At 37.6% G+C, this 22,592-nt stretch overlaps 2 protein-coding genes across 4 annotated transcripts in view; one reads left to right on the top strand and one right to left on the bottom strand.

Moving 5' to 3' along the window:
• PPP2R3C (protein phosphatase 2 regulatory subunit B''gamma) overlaps nucleotides 1-22,463 on the bottom strand; it is a 29,346-nt gene extending 6,883 nt beyond the window's left edge. The window contains exons 1-10 of one of the 2 annotated variants that reach the window (XM_081146348.1): nucleotides 21,881-22,463; nucleotides 18,043-18,170; nucleotides 15,961-16,065; nucleotides 15,292-15,404; nucleotides 14,821-14,918; nucleotides 13,632-13,702; nucleotides 10,468-10,600; nucleotides 9,205-9,260; nucleotides 2,764-2,839; nucleotides 1,214-1,350 (exon numbers count right to left, since the gene is read on the bottom strand). In XM_081146348.1, the coding sequence (XP_081002474.1) occupies nucleotides 1,214-1,350; nucleotides 2,764-2,839; nucleotides 9,205-9,260; nucleotides 10,468-10,600; nucleotides 13,632-13,702; nucleotides 14,821-14,918; nucleotides 15,292-15,404; nucleotides 15,961-16,065; nucleotides 18,043-18,170; nucleotides 21,881-21,938 (975 nt within the window). In that variant the 5' untranslated portion in view covers nucleotides 21,939-22,463. The remainder of the gene's footprint in view (nucleotides 1-1,213; nucleotides 1,351-2,763; nucleotides 2,840-9,204; nucleotides 9,261-10,467; nucleotides 10,601-13,631; nucleotides 13,703-14,820; nucleotides 14,919-15,291; nucleotides 15,405-15,960; nucleotides 16,066-18,042; nucleotides 18,171-21,880) is intronic. The other variant, XM_081146349.1, reaches the window with a different exon arrangement.
• A 20-nt stretch (nucleotides 22,464-22,483) lies between these two features.
• Nucleotides 22,484-22,592, top strand: part of PRORP (protein only RNase P catalytic subunit) — a 147,006-nt gene continuing 146,897 nt past the window's right edge. For both annotated transcript variants that reach the window (XM_081146327.1, XM_081146328.1), the window contains exon 1: nucleotides 22,484-22,558. The gene's annotated coding sequence lies outside the window, so the exon portion shown is untranslated. The remainder of the gene's footprint in view (nucleotides 22,559-22,592) is intronic.

Here is a 22,592-nt window from a genome sequence, read left to right as displayed (position 1 = left end):
TATTGTTTAAAAGTTTTAAATCTAGCCCTAGCTGGTTTGGCTGGCTTAGTGGTTAGAGAGTTGGCTGGCAGACTGAAGGGTCCTGGGTTTGATTCTGACCAAGGGCATGTACCTCAATCCCTGGCCCAGTAGGGCATGTGTGGGAGGCAACCAATAGATGTGTCTCTCTCACATTGATTTTCCTCTCTCTCTCTCTGTCTTTCTCTCCCCCCTTCCACTCCCTCTTCTGAAAAGCAATGGTAAAAATATACTATGGTAAGGATTAAAAAAAAAAGTTTTAAATCTAGTAACATTACTTTTTCTGCAAAGTGAAAAGTAAAATACTTGGGAGAGTCTCACTTAGAAATTTATATTCTTGGAAGGGATTTTTTTTTTAGGCTAAGATTAAGAATTCCTTTTTGCTTAAATTGCAAAATCCAAATATAATTGCTAGAGTCCAGGCATAGTTGTAGCTTCTGATTTTCTTTACTCACCAGAAGTCATTTGTAAAGCTCCTCGCTGTCTACTGTAGACAACTGGGAATCACAAAATAGTTTCTGTGCCATTTTTCCCCTTTTCCTTTGCAGTTGGCTAACTGTTGTTTAGAAAACTGCTATTAAAACTAAGTGATAAAACCTAGAACCCTGATTCTCTTCTAATAATATGACTGTTTCTTAAGCATCATTGATTTGGAAAATTTATCACACCCTTAACACCTGTACTTAATAGCAAGAATGGTAATTTAAAAATACTATTATAATTTTCTGCAATATAAGGACAGGTACATGTTTAAAAATTTAATCTTTAGCTACTAACAAAAGCCACTTATGAAGAATAATACAACCTGATTCTTAGATTTAAATCATGACATATGTATTACTATATCTGACCTGGTAATTTAATGGACGAACCATCTATATGAAAATAGTAGGATTTGCCAATTTTTCTGATTTTTATTTTACCTAGTCCACACCCTTTACAAAAGGTACACTGACAATGAAATGAATGAAATATTAGAATTTTCTATTTGCCCTGAATCCATAAGGCAAGTCATGCTGTAAAACAAATGTGCCTTGAAAGTAAAGGTTCTGAATCTCAAATTATTTGATCATTTCATACATTTTAAGATACTGTTATACACTGATATAAAAAAATATTGTATCACATCAAGAAAAAGCCTTCTGAAAGTTGTGGAAACCTAAATTTTTAAAGCTTGTCACATTTAAACTACTACCATTTCTCCATCGTAAGTGAGACACTCCTGGAAAACACGGTCTAAGAAGACATTGGTCATGGTTGCCGTGCCGTAGCGGGAGAGTTCTTCTTTACTGAGCATGCCATTGTGATCCTTATCAAGATTCAAATACTGGCCTTGAGAAGAAAGACAATAAAAAGACACTTATGACCAAATAAAATTCTAATACAAAAGAATAAACACTAACAAAAAGATCTTTTTTATTAATATTTTCATTTTCAAAGTAATTTTGTTAAGGGTAGTGCCCTAATATCATCTATCCCTGCAATCTCTATCAGAACAACTGTTAAGCCAGAACCAAAGAAAACCCATCATGAAAGCATGGCCTTTGGGCTATTTCCCTTATCACTGTTTTCAGTTTGCAACCTTTTAGGATTTCTAGGATTCTAAATTAGATGGCAGTGGACGTAGAAAAAAAAAAAAAAAACCACTGAAATTGAGGCACTTAAAAGCAGAGGTCAAGGATGCCAAAATGAGTTAGGACCGCCCAATGGAATAATGTTAATAGATTAATGAAATTTAAGAGAACAGCACCCTGGCAGGTATGGCTCAGTTGGTAAAAGCATCATCCCGTACACTGAAAGGTCCCGGGTTCTATTCTCAGTCAGGGCACATACCTAGGTGATTGATGTTTCTCTCTCTCCCTCCCTCCCTTCTCCTCCTCCTCTAAAAAAATCAATGAAAATGTCCTTGGGTGAGGATTAAGAAAAATAATAGTAACTATTACCCAAAAAAAACCCAACCTTGGCCAGTGTGACTCAGTTGGTTTAGGTGTTGTTCACACACCACAAGTGGCAGGTTTGATTCCAAGTCAGGGCATATACCCATGCTGTGGTTCAATCCCTGGTCAGGGCACTTAGGGCATGTGTGGGAGGCAACTGACAATGTTTCTCTCTCATATCAATGTTTTCTTTCTCTCTCTCTCTCTCTCTCTCTCTCTCTCTCTCTCGTCCTCCCTTCCTCTCTCTAAAAAAAAGAAAGAAAAAAAAAGAGCAAACCAGGCCTTTAAACACCTCCCTCTGTAGACCTCAAGAACAGCATTTTATCACAGAATAAGACCATAGTTGATGTTCATAATGCTTGGTAAAAAGGATCAAATTAGCCAGGCCGGGCAGGCGTGGCTCAGCGGTTGAGCGTCGACCTGGGATCCAGGTGATCGGAGTTCGATTTCCGGTCAGGGCACATGCCCAGGTTGTGGGCTCGATCAATGACTCATCATTGATGTTTCTCTCTCTCTCCCTCTCCTTTCCTCTCTCTGAAATCAATAAAGATATATTAAAAAAAAAAAAAGGATCAAATTATATTCTGTATGTTCTATTAAAGAGAAAGTGTAATAACTTAAGAGTTGCAAAAATTCAAAACATTGGTATTTAAAAACAAGTAAATTTTAGTAACCTAGAATACTAGCTCAAATGTAATTAGAATACTTTGATCTTAAGGTAAATAAATCTATGTACAAAAATGTCCTTTGAATGCCAATTAACTAAGGAATGGATAATTCAAATTGTAGCATTATGACAGGAACCTACCATATACCCTTAGGGCAGAAGGAGCAGAAAACCAATTAGTTTCTTGACTCTCCTTGGACAATTCCTCATCCCTTAACTAAATGAACACAGAGACAATTAGAAGCCAGCATCTGTCAAATGATATAATTTATAAGTGGTTTAAAAACATATTTCAGACTCCAGTCGCCATTTTTGGCTTTGAAGTTGGAGAAAGGAGCCATGAGCCAAAAAATGTGGGCACCAAGGAAACAGATTCTCCTCAGAATCCTCCAAAAGGAGTGCAGCCCTGCTGATACTTTAGTTTTAGCCCACTGAGACCCATTTGGACTTCTGACTTTCAGAAATATTAAGTAGATGAGTTTTTGAGTGATGTCAGAGGAATGGCAGCATGAGAGATCCCATTGGCCTTTCCCCCGAAATTTCAACAAGTTAACCAACTATAATTTAACAAAGAATTCTCTCCTCAATACAGAGGCACGCTTGAGAGAGACTTGCACTGAAACATCTAAAGGTGAGCAACTGGGACTAAACAGGGAGATGAGAGGGAGGAAAGCTCAGACGGTTGCAGGGCGGGGTCTGCAGCTGGGAGCTTGTGGAGTGGCTGGGAGAGGGGAGGAAGCTGGTGGTTGCAGGTGCTTCCTTCAGCCAGGAGGAACAGAGAGCTGCAGGGGGCCAGTCCAGCAGGGGGAGCAGAGAGAACAGTGACTGAGCCAGCAGACACCTGACAGAGTGTGGGGTTCTACCACATGGATATCCACTGTCCGGTGGTGGTGGTTTCTCACAAAGAAATGGAACCAGAGCCCTGCTGTCCCTTGGAGTCCTAAAACTTGCCTCCCGTTGCCCTCGGTGTCACACTGAGGAACATTTTATCTGTAAACCAAGAGCTACTGCAGAAGAACCACTGTTTCCCTCTGTGACTGATCCCAGCATCTGGTGGTTGGGGCTGGACCCCAAGAAGGTCTGGTGAGAGGAAAACAAACCCCACTCCCAAGCAGCGGGGCTGTACTGTCTTAAGGAAGCCATGGAGGTCAAGTCTGGGAGATCACAGAGGTAAAAAAGAAAAAAATCTTGCAATTCAGTGCCAGCCTCTGGAAAATAGTAAAATCTCTTCAGAGAAGGCTGCTATAGAAGGGATATTTATGCCTAGACAAAGGAGAGTAGCAAATACCATGAATAACCACAGTAACGAGGATGACCAGAAAGAAACTGAAAAATCCCCAGAAAGCAAGCTGGAACACATGGAAATATGTGATACAAATGACAGAGATTTCAAGATTGCAGTTCTGAAAATACTCAACGAGATGTGAGAAAATAAAGACTGGCAATTCATTGCACTCAAAAAACAAGTCAATGAAAAAGATGAGTACTTTACCAAAGAGATTGAAACTTTATAAAGAACCAATCAGAAATCCTGAAAATGAAGCATGTAATTAAGGAGGTTAGGAATGAGCTACTGAGCATAGAAAATAGAGCCAACCAGATAGAGGAAAGAATTAGTGATATCAAAGATAGGAATCTAGAAATGATGCAGCAGGAAGGAGAGAGAGACCTGAGCATAAAGAAAAATGAAAGAGCTCTGCAAGAACTATCTGACTCTATCAGAAAAAGCAATATTAGAATAGGGATTCCAGAAGAAGAAGAGAGGAAGAAGGGAACAAAGAGTCTATTCAAACAAGTAGTGGATGAGAAGTTGCCAAACCCATGGAAAGAACTAGATCCTCAAATCCAAGAAGCCAATAGAACATCTAGTTACCTCAATTCAAAGAGGTCTTCTCCAAGGCACATTGTATTAAAACTGTCAAAAATTAATGACAAAGAAGAAAATCCTCAAAGCAGCCAGAGGAAAAAAAGAAGTGACCTACAAAGGAAAACCCATCAGAATTTCATCCGACTTCAAAGCAGAAACTCTACAAGCCAGAAGAGAGTACAACCAAATATTCAAACATCTGAAAGAGAGAAATTACCAGTCATGAATAATATATCTAGCAAAATTATCCTTTAAATATGAAGGAGAAATAAAGATGTTCCCAAACATACAGAAGCTGAAAGATTTTATCACCAGAAAAACTCCATTGCAGGAAGTACTCAAGTGAGTTATTCTACCTGAAACAAAGAACAAAAGGTCACAACACTACAAGTAAGATTACCGAAAAACTTACAGCATAAACAGGGATAAATTGTGATGACAAAAAATGAAGGGGGAGGGGGTAAAGGTCTAAACTGGCAAAGGAGGATGAACATCAGATGCACTCAAAAGAAAACTATTGTATATATGCAACTTATATATTTTTAAACCTAATGGTAACCACACACAAAAACCCCCAAACCAGGACACATAGCTTCAAAAAAGAAGACACCGAGGAAAGAAGTATGAAACACCACGAAACAAAAACAACAGAAAGAAGTACAATGGAAAAGAACCAATGGAGGCACAGAGCTACCAGAAAACAAAAGATAAAATGGCTACAGGAAATCCTCATACGGCAATAATTACCTATATATATATTCTGAATTCACCAATAAAGAGGCACAGAGTAGCAGAGTGGATCAAAAAACAAAACCCAACTATATGCTGCCTACAAGAGACACATCTAAGCTGCAAAGACAGAGGTAGATTCAAAGTAAAAGGGTGGACAATGATTCTCCAAGGAAATAACATCCACCCAAAAGCAGGTGTAGCCATACCTATATCTGACAAAACAGGTCTCAAGACAACAAAGATAAGAAGAGACAAAGATGGACACTTTATAATGATAAAGGGGACACTACATCAAGAAAACATAACACTTCTTAATATATATGCACCCAACCAGGAAGCGCCAAAATATATAAAGCAACTGTTCACAGAAATAAAGGGAGAGACATATCAAAACACAATCATAGTTGGGGACATTAATACTACATTGACAGCTATAGACAGATCAACCAAACAGAAAATCAATAAAGAAATATTGGCCTTAAATGAAACACTAGACCAAATGGACATAATTGACATTTACAGAGCCTTTCATGCCAGAACATCAGATTATACATTATTCTCCAGTGCACATGGAACATTCTCAAGGATAGACCATATGTTGGGTCACAGAACTAGCATCAACAAATTCATGATGCCTTGAAATTAGAAATCAACTGCAAAAAGGAAGTAAAGAAACCCACAAATACATGGAGATTAAATAACATACTAAAAAATGCCTAGGTCAAAGAAGAAATAAAAGACAAGATCAAAAGATATATTGAGGCAAATGAGAATGACAATACAGCATATCAATACTTTTGGGATGCAGCAAAAGCAGTAATAAGAGGGAAGTTTATATCATTACAGGACTATCTCAAGAAAAAAGAGAAATCCCAAGTAAACAACCTAACATCACATCTAAAAGAACTAGAAAAAGAAGAGCAAAAGCAACCCAAAGTCAGCAGAAGAAAGGAAATCATAAAAATTAGAGAACTGAATGAAATAGAGAACAAAAAGGCTATACAAAAAATAAAACAAAGAGCTGGTTCTTTTAAAAGATTAATAAAATTGACAAACCCCTGGCTAGACTCACTAAGGAAAAAAGGGAAAAGACCTATGTAAACAAAATCAGAAATAAGAAGTCACTACAGACATCATAGATATGACAAAGGATCATACGAGAATACTATGAAAGACTATATGCCACCAAATTCAATAACCTAGAAGAAATGGTTAAGTTCCTAGAAATATATAACCTTCCTAGACTAAATCATGAAGAATTAGAAAATCTAAGTAGACCAATCAGCAGTGAGGAAGCTGAAAGAACCATCAAAAATCTCCCAAAAAATAAAAGTCCAGGACCAGATGGCTTCACCAGTGAATTCTACCAAACGTTCAAAGATTTAAAACCTATCCTTCTCAAACTCTTCCAAAAAATTGAAGAAGAGGCAATACTTCCTAACACATTTTATGAGGCTAATATAACCTTGATACCAAAACCTGGCAAGGACTACACAAATAAAGAAAACTACAGATCAATATCTCTGATGAATACAGACACAAAATCCTAAGCAAAATACTAGCAAATAGAACAGCAGTACATCAAAAAAGTAGCACATCATGATCAAGTGGGGTTCATACCAGGGGCACAAGGATGGTTCGACATATGTAAATCAATCAATGTAATACACATTAACAAAAGAAAGGATAAAAGTCATATGATCTTATCAACAGATGCAGAAAAAGCATTCAATAAGAATCAACATCCATTTATGATTAAAACAATCAATAAAATAGGAATAGAGGGAATGTACCTTAACTATAATAAAGGCCATAAATGACAAACCCTCAGGTAATATTATACTCAATTGTGAAAAACTGAAAGCTTTTCCTCCAAGATCAGGAACAAGACAAGGATGTCCATTCTCACCACTCTTACTCAACATATTTCTGGAAGTCCTTGCTAGAGCAATAAGGTAAGAGAAAGAAATAAAAGACATCCAAATGGGAAGGGAGAAGTAAAACTGTCACTTTTTGCAGACAACATGATTCTGTGTATAGAAAACCCTAAAGACTCCACCAAAAAACTATTAGAAACAATAAACAAACACAGTAAAGTTGCATGATAAAAAAAAAAATCAATGTACAAAAATCAACTGCCTTCCTATATACTAACAACAAAACTTCAGAAAAAGAAATGAAAAAAAAAATCCTTTTGCAATTACAACCAAAAGAATAAAATACCTAGGAATAAACTTAGCAAAGAATGTGAAAGACCTACCTTTCTCAAAATTACAAAGCATTACTGAAAGAGATTGAAAAAGACATGACAAAATGGAAAAATATCCCCTATTCATGGATTTGAAGAATCAACATAGTTAAAATATATTACCCAAAGTAATATACAGATTTAATACAATCCCCATCAAAATACCAATGTCATTTTTTAAAGAAACAGAATGAGAAATCATCAGATTTGTATGGAACCACAAAAGACCCCAAATAGCCAAAGCAATCCCAAGAAAAAAAGAACAAAGCTGGAGGTATCATAATACCTGACTTCAAATTATACTATAGAACTATGATAATCAAAACAGCATGGTATTGGCACAGAAACAGACACACAGGTCAGTGGAACAGAATAGAGAGCTCATACATAAAACCATATGTATAAGGGCAGATAATTTTCGACAAAAGAACCAGAAACACACAATGGAGTAAAGATAGTCTCTTCAATAAGTGGTGCTGGGAAAATTGAAAAGCCACATACAAAAAAATAAAACTGGATTACAGTTTGTCCTCATGTACAAAAATTAACTCAAAATGGATCAAAGACCTAAATGTGAGACCTGAAACAGTAAGTTACAGAGAAGAAAACATAGGTACCAAACTTATGGACCTTGGTTGTAGAGAACATTTTATGAACTTGACCCCAAAGGCAAGGGAAGTAAAGGCAAAAATAAATGAATGGGACTATACCAAACTAAAAAGCTTCTGCACAGCAAAAGAAACTGACAACAAAACAAAGAGGCAGCCAACCAGATGGGAGATGATACTTGCAAACAGTAGCTCCAACAAAGGTTTAATTTCCAGAATATATAGAGAACTCATAAAACTCAACACCAAACAACCCAATCAAAAAGTGGACAGAGGACCTGAACAGACACCTCTCCTAAGAAAATACACGAACAATCAATAGATACATGAAAAGATGTTCAACCTCACTAGTAATTAGGGAAATACATATCAAAACTACAATGAGATACCACCTCATACCTGTTACAGTGGCTATTATCAACAAGACAAGTAATAACAAGTGTTGGAGAGGCTGTGGAGAAAAGGGAACCCTCATTCACTGCTGGTGGGAATGTAGACTGGCAGAGCCACTATGGAAAGCAGTGTGGCGATTCTTCAAAAAATTAAGAATAAAGCTAACATATGACCCAGCAATCCTTCTCCTGGGTATATAATGAAAAAACTCGAAAACATGTTTTCGCAAAGATATATGCACCCCTGTGTTCACTGCAACATTATTCATGGTGGCCAAGACACAGAAACAACCAAAGTGTCCTGCGATAGAGGACTGGACAAAGAAGATGTGGTGCATGTACACAATGGAATATTACTCAGCCATAAGAAAGGATGAAACACTGCCATTTGCATCAACATGGATAGACCTGGAGATATTATGCTAAGTGAAATATGTCAGCCAGAAAAAGCTAAGAACCATATGATTTCACTCATGTGGGATATAAAACTGAAACTCGTGGACACAAACAGCAGAGTGGTGGTTGCCAGTGGCAAGGAGATTGGGGGTGGAGGGTGAAGGAGGTCTTAATATATGGTGATGGGAGAAAATATGACTTTGGGTGGTGGGCACACAGAGCAATACACAGATCTTGTAACATAGAAACCCGCACCTGAAACTTGTATATTCATATTAACCACTGTCACCCCAATAAGTTTAATAAAGTGCTAAAAAATAATAATAAAATCATATTTACCTCCAATAAATCATCTAGGAAGCTGCATGCTAAAATATCTTGAATTTTTATCTTCCCTTTAAAGAACAGAAAAATATATGATTACTTAAATGCATTTTTAAAAAAAGCAACTCAATTTTATAAAGCTATTATTTTACAAGAGCAATCACACAATTGAAATTTTAAAGCTTCTTAGCTCTTATGTACCAAAGTCTTTAATATATAGTTATGAAAGGGGAGATGTGCAAGGAATACTTAATCAAATCTCTACCTCATATGTCTACCTGTATACTACATAAATCCAATTGGTAAATTCTTTCCAATATTACACTGATATCAGATTCCCCCCAAAATTGTGTTGAGTATTTTGTGGATATGAAAATTATACAGCTAGTAATCAAACAAGAAGACTGTCTCCATTTTTCTTTGGCAGGTTCTGAAATAGGAAGCAATATATAGAAGTATGGTTAAGAGTAGATAGATCGGAATTTAAATGCCCTTTTAGGTATGTAATCTAAGTCTCAGTTGCCTCACACATAAAATGTGGATAAAAGTAATACGTTCCTTATGGAGTTATGGGAAGGAAATGAAAGAATCAATGTATAATGCTTAGCACAATACCTGGTACATAATAAACAGTTGAAACTATTAGCTATTATTTTGCAAAGTTTTAAGGAAAAAGATGTGTATGTCATTATAATGGAGATGTTTAAAAAAGACTTAGTTACCATATACTGTGATAAGACTCATAGATGGATTTTCAAGAACAGGAGACTCAAGGAATTTGATTTGGGCATTCTGTTTCTTCCTTTGCCCCAGTTACATGTATTTAAGTCTTTAAGTCTCAACAGGTTAAAACAATTGATAAAATTTACTGTTAATGAGCCCAAATTACTCCTCTGAGCCTCATATAGGATAGTTAACTTGAGAAAAAGAAAATTACATAATGGCTAAATGGTTCTATCTCCCAATTCACATATTTCATCAAAAAGCATAATTCTCCAATATATTACATATCAGAATAACTGGCTTCTAAGAACTAAAAAGAGCCAGATTACCAGTTCATACTTCATTTAGAGATGAAGGAACTATAAGAGCTTAGGTAACATGCCCACTGTCACATAGCTGGTTATGGTTAGTGCAAGTAAATCATAAAGATCTTTATATATTAATGGCAATAACATGTTGGGAAAATAAAAAATGACATTTCAAGACTTTTCTCTATTGAGATTTAAAAGTAATACTATCTTTATAATATCTAAGTTAGATAGAATTTTCTTTTACCTGTTCTTAGAGGGTCCAAAAAGAAAAAGAATTTCCTAACAGCTGTACAAACATAAAAGGAATAAAAAGATTTTTCCAGCCCATCTAATTGTGGCAAAGTAGGGATAAGTTCCAATATGTAGTTTTCTAAATCCTGAAAGAAGAAAACAAAATAAAACTTTAAAGTGTTAAATGTCTGATCTTGTTTCATTAGATACTGGAATATAATTTCAGTCCTAAAAATTATTCAACATTAATACTATATTAATGATGGAACAAGTTCATAACTAGCTTAGTGATGAAACTATTTTGTATTACATTTGTTTCTACTAATTTTTATTTAAAATTTAACATATTTTTGAACAGGTGATGCATTCTACATAGTTCCAAATTAAAAAGGAACAAAAAAGTATTCATTGAAAAGTCTCCCTCTCACCTATTTCCTCTCCCCAGACGTAACCTACATCAGCTTCTGATGTATCTTTCCAAAGATAACTAACTGATGTACATTCAATCCAATACATATGTATGTATATTTCCTTTCCTCTTTTACACAGGATATAGCAGCATACTAAGTAAATTCTTCTGTATTTTGCTTTTATCACTTAACATTATACTTTGCAGACATTCCACATTAGCTCTCAAAGAGCTTCTATTTAAAAGGAAAAAAAAAGCTATGGGGCATCGTCCTGTACACCAAAAGGCTGTGGGTTTGATTACCAGTCAGGGCACATAACTAGGTCTCAGGTTCAATCCCTGATTGGGGTGTGTATGGGAAGCAACTGATAGATGTTTCTCTCTCTCTTTCTCTCTAAAATAAATAAAAATATATACTCAGGTGAGAATTAAAAAAATAGCTATATATTATTTCAGATGTACCATAATATATTTAGGCTTCTACTGATGGACCTTTAGGTTGTTTCTAACCTTCTGCAACACTAAAAACAATATTATAGTGGCCAATGAAATTTTTCATTCATAAATATGGAAGAATAATAGGATATAATTTCTGTAAGTGGACTGCTAAGTCAAAACATATGCACATTTATAATTCTGATAGACACTGGCAAACTGCCCACCTCTCCATGAAGGTCACATCCATTTTACACTTCTACCACCAATGTGAAAGCTATATTAACAGTTCCCAAATTGTGCCCTGGGAGTGCTACACTAAACGCACAGGGATGCAGCAGGATATTTTAAAATTTTGAGGGAAACATAGCAATATCTGTTAGACACTGCATAAGCTATGGCTCATAGTAGCTCACATTTTCAACATTAGTTTAAAATATATATTTCTTTTGATGACACCAATCTTAGCAAAGCTAGGTTCTCGGTGGTTGCTGTAATAAAGCAAGTGCCATGAAAATCAGTTTAAAAGAAGAACTGAGGATGGCTGTGTCCAATCAAATTCTCAGGTTGAGGAGCTAGCTGTACTGGGCCCCGTAGGCACACACATACCATTAGTAATTGTTCTTTAAGAATTAAAATTTTTTTTTTAAACTTAAGTGTATTATTCTTTTCAAATGGCTAATAGAATGTTTATTTTCATTTAATTATTTAGAACTGGCTAATAAATGGAACTTAGTTTTTAGGTATTTCTTTTGGCCTAGAGGCACTATGAAAAAACTACTGAGAAAATCAGGGTACAGTGAACTGAAAAAGTTTGGGAAACTATGGCCTATTTTACATTCCTTCATTACAAGCATTATCAGACTTTTTTTAAAAAAATTATTTTTATTGTTGAAAATAGAGATGTCTCCTTTTTTCCCCATTAACCCCTTCTACTCCCCACTCACTCCCTGCCCCAGGCCTTCACCACACTATTTTCTGTGTCCATGGGTTATGTACATATGCATATAAATTCTTTGGCAGGCTTTTTTTTAAAAAAAGACTTTTTTATTGATTTTCAGAGAGAGAGGGAGGGAGAGGGGGAGAAACATTGATCAGTTGCCTCCCGTACCCACCTGACTGGGGACTGAACCTGCAACCTTGGTATGTGCCCTGACAGGGAATCAAACCTGCAAACTTTTGGTGTATGGGACAATGCTCCAGCCAACTGAGCCACCTGGCCAGAGCAAAGCAAGAACCTTTTATTGTCAAGTTGATCTGAACCTTAAAGTTCAAGAATTGTACTGTGTCCATAGAAAAGTTTTTTGTTTTGTTTTTAATAGTTTACTGATTTTTTAGAGAAACGAAGGGAGAGGGAGAGAGAGAAACATCGACGTGAGACTGAAACACAGATTGGCTGCCTCCCACATGCGCCCTGACCAGGGATAGAGCCTGCAACCCGGGCATGTGCCCTGACTGGGAATAGAACTGGCAACCTTTCAGTGCCTGGGAGGATGCTCAACCAACTGAGCCACACTGGCTAGGGCCCTAGAAAGATTTTTAAATATAAATAAATGTTCAGTATGAGCTAACATTCTATCTACAGAAATCTGGATAAAACAGACTGCAAAAAATTTTAACAGGAAACAAATTATAATAGGAAATTTGTCTTTAAATCTTATGCTTGAATATTTATTTAAGAGATTAATTAACCTGGTTCATATTTATGCTTAACTCCCGTCCCCTTTTCCTGACAACCCTAAAAAGCACTCTGAATTTGGGGGGAAAAGCCTGAGCTGAAAAGAAGCATGCCCACATAATTTAGATATCTACACTTAAAAGAAGCATAGCTACTTAGATCATGAGACTATAATTCTCTGTTGATAACTTGTCCTAACTACATTGATACCTAATGGGAAATAAACAGCTTCTTGGTAAGTGACATTACAATCCAAACTTATAGGTGGGAGAACGGTCACATTATTTCTCTCTTATTATATTTCCTATAAGAGGACAAATTCCTAGCTCTTACATTTTAAAACAGTTATACACTGATAACACTCATGAGTAACCAGAAGTTTTTCACCATTTCCTCAATGATTTTAAACCTGTTAAAACACTAAATTCTTATTTTCTCCTATAAAAAGCTTTTTCTTTAAAGGCCACAGAAAAGAATCTAAAAAGGAATTTTTGTGGTCAATATATATTTAAAAAGTTTGTTAGTAACACATGTTCTTTGTAAAAACAAAAACAGAGAAACAAACGAAAGAAATATCTGTAATCCCAACACCCAGTGGTAACCACTCTTAACATTTTGATGTCTATAGTAGTTATTAAAGTAGACTAATACTTACAGATTCCCGAAGGTATCCTTGTCCTGCAACGTCATATAAACTGAGTCCTATTCTTGTTTGATGAAGCCAAACTGACAATAAACAAGGAAATGAAATGTAACTACTAAGAGCTATCTTTTAGCGTATATATGGACAAAAGGAGATAAAGAGCTAGATTAGAGGGACAAACTAATAACTATATGAACATCTTTATTCTCAGATATTACTTATTCGTTAACCCCAAAATTGTTTGAAACAAAACAAAACAAACCACAGAATTAATGGCAGATATCAACAATTCCACCATGCCTAAAGAGATAATAAAGTTGATGCCCATGAGAATATTGTTCTTTACTTATTAAACTTGGCGTTCCACCAAACAGGGACAGAGAGTGTAATGTTATGCTTTCAATGAGCTGCTTGTATTCTACTGAGGTTAATTACTGCCACCAACTATTAGTTAACAATGGTACACACAGGACTTCACAGGTCATTATGGAACTTACAGGAATCATAACAATTCCAAGTTGTTTGGTAAAAACTCCTTGAAACTGATGCTTCAGTTGTGTGTTTGAAACTATCCTCTCAGGCAACTCAACCCATAATATATTGGTGAAATAAAATTACCAGTGAGTTAAAATTATTTCAAATCACCACACATTAAAACTCTTGGTTCGGCTTTTGATATATCTAGTTAGCTAGTATCTTTAGGATACATGAGGTTTTTGTTTTGTTTCTTTTTTATAATGATAAACTCAGATTTATGGCAGGAAATCTCAGCTCTAGTAAGTTCCAGGAGAGAATCATACTAGGAAAAAAAACCTTGGTCAAAAGATAAGAAATTCTGCTATTCAAACTTACTAAGAGAGTTGTTTCACATGGGAGGGATACTATAGAAGCATGGGCTAAAAACCTACTTGATGCCCAGTTGGGCGTGGCTTAGAGGTTGAGCATCGACCTAGGATCCAGGAAATTGTGGTTTGTTTCCCGGTCAGGGCACATGCCTGGGTTGCAGGCTTCATCCCCAGTACGGGGCGTGCACAAGGCAGCCAATCAATGATGACTCTCTCATCATTGATGTTTCTCTCTCTCTCCCTCCCTCTCCCTTCCTCTCTCTGAAATCAATAAAGATATATTTAAAAAACAAACAAATAAACAAAAAAACCCTACTTGATCCCAGATAGGAGGAGCACACTGAAAATGAAATCACCTTTTCTCATGACATAATTAAAGAACTGCATGATGGAAATTCTTCCATAAGAATCTGTATGAAGGAGTTTAGCAAAGACTTTTGCTGTGAAAAATTGCCTAAGGAAAGGAAATAAAGATTAAAATCAACTGCCAACATAACATTAAAATTACTTCTATATAAATTAGCAAACAACAGCATAAATTCAAACAATTAAAAATCAAAGTGGTGAAAAATCAGTAAGAATTATAGTTCAAAAATATTGTCATACATCTTTGCACTCTATTGTCTTAAGAATGAAGACCTATAAATCATATTATTTCTTTTAATAACTTCATACCAATAATTTTCTTTACTAAATATTTTTATTAAACTTCATTAATAACTCAAAATTGATTCAAACTGTCATATGGATGACTTAAATTTTCATTAATATTTGAGGCATTTAAAATGTTTAATGTAACATTCCTTTATTAAATATATTATTCTTACTTGCACTTTGGTCCAGCTTTTTCACCAACCTTCAAAAAATTTTCATAATTAATCATTGCCTCCTCTCCAATCATAGGTGGCGTCTGGTGCTTGTCCAGCAAAAACCATAAGTTCTTAGAAGAATTGCAGAAATGAAGATGTTATAATTAACAGAACAAAATTTAAAAACGTAGTTAAGTATGTTATTTACATTTATATGATAATCTGATAGCAGAGTTAATATTAAGATGAATCTCATACCCTATTATCCTTCTGATTAATAATAAAAATAGACATATATAGTGACTCTTTAATCTACATAACTATATGCTGTAGATACTATTATGCCTACCTTACAGATGAGAATTAAAGCACAGAAATGTTGAGTCCATTGCCCAAGATCACAGAGCAGGGTTGGGATTTGAACTCCCACAGTTTGACCCTACAGTTGGGGTTCTCAACTTTGGCCTCCCATTAGAATCACCTAGGGACTTTAAAAAACAAAACTATCCTTGGGAGATGGGCCCACGCAAGCTCTGCAGCTGATTCTAGTGGGAACCATCTCTCCAGAGCTGGTCTTTCACCAATTCTGCAGGCACCTCAGGGCATTAAAGTACCCTGAGATCCTGTATGACATAAGTGGTACAAATAAGAAATGGCTAATATCCAAAGCTTTTATTCCATTCTTACCTGTAATTCTTCATTATCTAACAGTTCTCTGCTTTTCCTCTGCAGAAAGACAGCTCTGGATTCCTCTCTTAATTTCTGTAGTAAGACTTCATCTTCAGCTGGCAGCTAAAAACACACTGTAGTTAATTTCTACACTTAAATTCTAGACTATTGGATTAAATAAAATGTATTTGGGCTCATAAAATAACTATGTATTCCATTGCCTCATATTATTTTTTGTATCTCGATTTTGCTTAACTTCAAGTCATCATTCATTTAAAAAGTTCATTTAATAAAAAGAGATCCACAGAGAATTCAGTGACAAGACCAGATCCCTGCCCAGAAAAAGCTAACAGTCTAGTCCAAGTTTCACTTTATATTCTTAGAGCACTGTTTCCACTGTATCCATAGATGGATACAGAATTAAATTAGGACTATTTGAAGATCCACAGTCTTAGCAAATTATGCCTTTTGATACTGGATCACCTTACTTCTGGAGATGGTCAAGCCAGTGTCTATTACGTAGGCCTCTAAGGCAGACTGCCCACGGGGATGATTTCCATATGCAGGGCTTTATAATGACTTATACCAACTCAACTTCAAACAATTTTTTTTTCTGACGATTTCTTCTTCCTTTTCTATATCATTGCCCCATTAAATGGAGCTATGTAACCCCTGGTCCAAATTGGAGGTTATGGTTTTCACCTTTCATTTCTTAGAACTCAGATGCCATCCCTCCCATCAAAAGGAGTGGAAAAGGAAGAAACATTCAGAGGTGAGGCTGAGTCTATGATTGTGCTCCAGTGTCTAGTAAACCAGCTCATCAGCTGGGGGTGGGGGGAGAAGGTTACCAAAGACGACAGGTGCTTTCTTTGAAGCAGTGAAGAAGAAACAGGGAAAGAGCGTGATACAAATACATTCATCAAAGTGATACAAATACGTTCATCTGAAATTCCAAAGTTAACTTTCCTACAGTGATTACATATTACATAATCATGCTAAAAAGGTCTTATTCTTTTCAGTAGCCTTCAATTTTAGCTAGAATTAGCTTGCCTTTTTTTTTAAAAAATATATCTTTATTGATTTCAGAGAGGAAGGGAGAGGGGGAGAGAGAGTTGAAATATCAATGATGAGAGAGTCGTCACTGATCATTGATCCCTCGACTAGGGATCGAGCGCGCAACCCGGGCATGTGCCCTGACCAGGAATTGAACCACAATCTCCTGGATCCTAAGTCGATGCTCAACCGCTGAGCCACGCCCGGCTGGGCACTTGCTTTCTTTTTTAAAATATTTTTTTAATTGAGTTTTTTAGAGAGAGAGAGGAAGGGAGAGGGAGAGACGGAGAGACAGACATTGACGTGAGACAGAAACATGGATGGGTTTCTTCCTGTATGTATCCTGACCAGGGACTGAACCCATAATCTAGGTATGTGCCCTGACCGGGGATCAAACCCGCAACCTTCTGGTGTACAAGGTGACCCTCCAACCAATTGAACCACCCAACCTGGGCTTATAACTGTCAATGTGTACTTCTTAATCCCTTCATCTTTTTCACGCAGCCCCCCAACCCTCCTCCAATCTGGCAACCATCAATTTGTTCTCTGTATGTAAATAGGTTTCTTAAGGTATGTTTTAATATGTAACCCTCTTCAAGTACTTCTTTACAATTTTGGTACAAGGAAACATAATTAAGGGTAACTCTTCAAATTTTCCATTCTCAATCTATTTTTCAGTTTAACCTTGGGCAAAACATTTTACACCTTATAAAAAACAAAGTTAAAAACTGTGATCAGCCAAGTAATCCTAAACCTTATAAAAAGCCTGACACCATAATCCAACAGAATACCCATTACTAATATCCATAATAAAAATTCTGGGGAAAAAGCCTATAACTCATAAAGAGGGGGCAATTAACAACTCTGTGTTCTTATACCAATTTATGTAAAAACTCAGGATTTTATCAGCTCCAAAATAATGGTAAGATCAACTAGAATGAAAAAAAAAACCCCATAAAATTTAAGATATAACCCTCAATTTATCCCATTTTAAAAACTACATTTTATTTGTAAACTCTGCAAGAAATTTGCTTAGATACCACTTACCCTATAATAAAACCGGGGAATGGTGTTATAGAATTCAGTTGTGTTTTTTCTACCTCCTTTCCATTCTGAGTAATATTTGGTAAATAAATCCATTTCTTCATCTTTTAATTCTTGTTCACTTTTCTTTTCTGTTAACAAAATAGATAAAGGGGGAAAAGCACTTTTAAAATCAAATAATACTTTTTTCAGGTTATCTACTAAAGTCTAATTATAGCACCAAAAAAAGGCCTTCACAGTTGTGCTTAGACACTAAACATTTATATTAACTTTCTTGAAATACCAAGAATCACTATCTTCCACTGAAACAGCCTCCCCTCCATCTTCAACACTCTCAGTTGCTCTCTCCACTTTTTTTTTTTAAATCACTACACTTGTCTCTTCCTCAGTCACTGCCTCTCTTACAGACCTCTGGCATGTTCCTAATTCATTCAAGCAAAAGTATTTATTGAGCACCTACTATGTACCAAACCCTGTACTAGATACTGGTGCAAGGGTGATGAGAAAACAGGCACAGCCCTTGACCTCATTAAGTTTCAGCCTTATAATCACTCTTCTTCTACCTAATGCAAAACCCTTTTATCTGAAGCTCACATATCTGGATACTACTTCTCTCAGCCTGCCTGCTGCTGGCACGTAGCTGTCATTTAGCCACGCCTCCACGCTTGTTTGTGGACCATGACGACTGGTGAACAGCATTCTTCACTTCAATGCCCTGCCATCATCAAGGAAGAATAGACATTTTTGTAGGTGACTGTGACCCTTCAACTAAAAACAACAAATCTTATCTGCTCCTCTTCTAAAATCTTAAACTCTAATATACTCTCAGGTAATTTTTCCCTCCTTCTGGTTATTGAAAACCTCACTACCATATTACCTGCACTTCAGCCTCACTGAGATCTCCAATTCTGCCATTTATTTTTTCAAAAGTTTATTTTCCTCTTCCTGGTCTCACTTCCTTCTCAACATGCCTGTAGTTTTTCCCCTAAACTCCTCTTATGGCTGCATTTCTGCCACATCTGCCATGTTAATTTTTACCCTTGGACCAATCTTATCATCTAATTTGTTCACCATGGCTTAATACTGTTGGAGGAAACCACAAAATTTTGGTCCCGTAAATTTATTTCATGGTTACTACCTGGTAAGTCAGCTTTTCGAAACACTAGTACATATCTCATTTGCCCTTGATGTTCTCTCGCTTATTCCTCTTGACTGACTGCTCCAAACTGTCACTACATTCCTCAAGCCCATTCTGCACTCACCCTCAACAGATGACAATCTCTCCCAGTTCATCAAAAACTGAGTCCACCGAGTATGGATACCCATAAACAGCTAAATGAAGCAGGAGGGCAGGAAGGTATCAAATCTGTACCTTACTTTTCTTCCTGCCAGTTTCAAGGGAAGAGGTACGTGTTCTCTCAGCCAAGGCTAACCCCTCATTTTACCTGAGTGCTTAATCTTAGCCTTTGCAATTCTCTTGTGGGGTGTTCCATCACTTATTCTTTCCTTCTCCCTCCCTCCCCCATTCAGTATCTTCAATTTCTTCATCGCTACTGGCTTTTTGTTAATTTACAAATACACAGAGGTCTCTCCCACCCCCTCCCCCCAAACTCCTTCCTTTCTCATTCACTTTCTCAAATGAAAGCCTATGTTGGCCACCTCTGCTTTTTTACCTTTCACCCTCTTTATGTACTCCTGTTTCTCCTCTTACAACTCTACAAAAACTGTTCTTGCCAAGGCAACCAATGACCTAACTGCTTATTTTATTTTATGTATTTTTAAAATTTACTGGGGTGACATTGGCCAATGAGATCATACAGGTTTCAGGTGTACATTTCTATGATACATGATCTGTATAACTGCACTGTGTGTCCTCCACCCAAAGTCACATCATCTTCTATCCCCATATACTTGACCCCTTTACCCTTTACTACCCCTCCACCCCCTGCTTAGTTTAACAGACACACCTGTCCTTGGTTTCCCTTAAATTTGATACTGTTAATTCTTTTTTTTTTAAATATATCTTTATTGATTTCAGAGAGAGGACAGGAGAGGGAGAGAGATAGAAACATCAATGATGAGAGAGTCACTGATCGAGCCCACAACCCGGTCCTGTGCCCTGACCGGGAATTGAACCCCAATTGCCTGGATCCTAGGTCGATGCTCAACTGCTGAGCCAGCCCGGCCGGGCGATACTGTTGATTCTAACCTTTTCTCAGCTTTCATGAGACCACACTCTATTGATTCTCCTATTTCCTGGTCATTTCTTCTTTTTTTTTTGTTAATTCTTCTTCCTCTATCATTTCAATTTTTGTAGTTTAACTTCTAAGTCCCAAACCCATGTTAGTTCAACGTTAAGTTGTTGAGGAGAAGAGGAAGAAAAAGCAGACTGAGGAGGGATGACTCGTGAGGCAGGAGGAAAACAGAGAGTATGGCTCCCAGAAACCAAGAAAAGAAAGTATGTGTAGGAGGAGAGATATAAGGGAAACAGAAAAATGAGGCATAGCTGGGAATGGAAGTTAAGGCAAGAGTCTCTTTAAGATGGGAGAAATACCACCATGTTCATATGCTGCTAGGAATGACTGAGAAAGAAAAACTGATGGTGCATTTTGATGAGTAGGCAAAAATGGGATCTAGCACACCGATGAAGGAAACAGCCTTAAATAGAGGTTGTACAACCTATGATTCACTTATTTTATCATCTCTTCCAATACTAAAGTGTAAGTCTACAAGGACAAGGGTTTTCGTGTGTTTTATTTACTGCTGTAGCCTGAACGGTACTTGGCAGGTGTCAGACATGCAATGGAGCGGAGAAAAAAGCACAAGTACAGGTAACTTTTTCAAGACGTTTTCCTATAAGGGGTGCAGAGAATGTAGCTGAAGCTGGAGGGGCACGTGAGATCAAATCATTTTTTTTAAAGATGGGGGATATTACAGCATGTTTGTTAGAGCTGATGGAAATGATCCAGCAGAGAAGGAAAACATGATGATGCATAAGAGAGAGAATAAGGCCAGAGTGAGGCCAGTTAATAAAAGGGGACAGATCTAGTGCTGGAGTGGAGGGACCGTCTCAAACAGAAGCATGGACAGGTTTATAACGTGTGCGTGTGTGCGCGCGCGCGAGATAGAAATGGTAAATGGGAACAGGTGAGGTTCTTTGTTTCTGCTTTCTCAAATATCTACATATATAAGTTCATTAGCTGAAGAAAAGGAGTAGGTAGGCTACATTGGAAGGTTGGAGGTTTGGGAGAATTGCCTTAGAGTGTAGGGGAGTGAATGTCTAGGGTAATAGGTAAGAAGTGTGAATGAATGACTGGAACACCTACGTTAGGTTAGTGGACATGAATTGAAAGAGAGACAATGTGCCATGGTTCCGTTTTCCTCCAGCACTTTCAGCTGCCCTGGGAGCAGGTGTGAAATAGGAAAAATAGTTGTAATCAGGCTGGTTAACAAGCAGGGGTGAAGGATGGGGGAAAGGGGCAAAGAAAAATGGCTTATGAAATCTAAAATGGATAAGGTAGGAAGTGAAAAGTGATAGTAAGAAGGCGGTAGGGTCAATGGATTATAGGTCCTGGTAGGATCCAAGAGTTGGGGGAGGCAGGGTTCTCATTCCTCACAAATCTAGTTTAGGACTGCTTTTCTCATTCCCGCAAGTCCTTTCCCGGGGAAGGGTGGGTCAAACCTCTGGATCTCTAAACCCCATTCCACTGTGCCTATTCTGTCAGGCGAGTTTTTACAGAAGCGGAAAGCGCGGCTCCCAGTTGCTGCTCCTCCCGTTCGGCCCCCTCCTCTAGGAGTTTAGGGCCGGGCTATCTCTGCGGGCGGCCCTTCCCGAACTCACTGTTTGGACCTTTGTTGGGCGTCCCTAACCGCCGGCGAAGAACTTCTTTCCAGTCCATGACTGACTCCCGCGCAGCAGCTCCGGCATTTGTTAACCGTTACACCCGCTACCAGCTCGGAAGTCCACCATCGGCCTCAGAACGGCTGGAAAGGCCGCTCCACCGCCATCTTGGACGCGGGCGGAAGTTGGCTAAGCAGGCAAAAACGATTAATGTAGTCACTGCGGAGAATACGGCGATCACACTAGCAGAGGGGAAAACAGGTGTGAAAAAGACGGAAAATGATGCCCTTAAGGCAGCTTCCCAATTTCACAACTCCAGATTTTAAAGGCGCAGGATAAGAAAGCCGGTACTTTTATTTCCTTTGGCCTATGCACCACGTGACTCAGTAGTCCTTCGGGGTTTCCGGATCCAGGGAAGGGTTTTCTCAGTTCACAATTTCTTTTTATTGTTCCTTGCGGATATATGGAGGCCCTAAAACGTTCCTCTGAATGTAGCAGACGCCTTCACCAGCCCCCGTAGGCAGCCTCTGCCACTAAAAGCTTCAAAATCGCCTTCCTCTCGCCACCAGGCCGCGTCCCGTACGGCCACGCCCCCGCGGCCGGGGCCGTCGCGGGGCATTGTGGGCACGGTAGTTTCCGGCGCAGTTATGGTTGCGTTAATAAAGCGTGGGTTCACCGGTGAGTTGTTGAAAGCAGCGAACTTGGTTTGTGA

This window comes from Miniopterus schreibersii, assembly GCF_964146895.1.
Source record: "Miniopterus schreibersii genome assembly, chromosome: 1".
In the NCBI taxonomy this organism is placed as follows: domain Eukaryota; kingdom Metazoa; phylum Chordata; class Mammalia; order Chiroptera; family Miniopteridae; genus Miniopterus; species Miniopterus schreibersii.
This window is presented reverse-complemented; position numbering and strand designations above follow the sequence as displayed.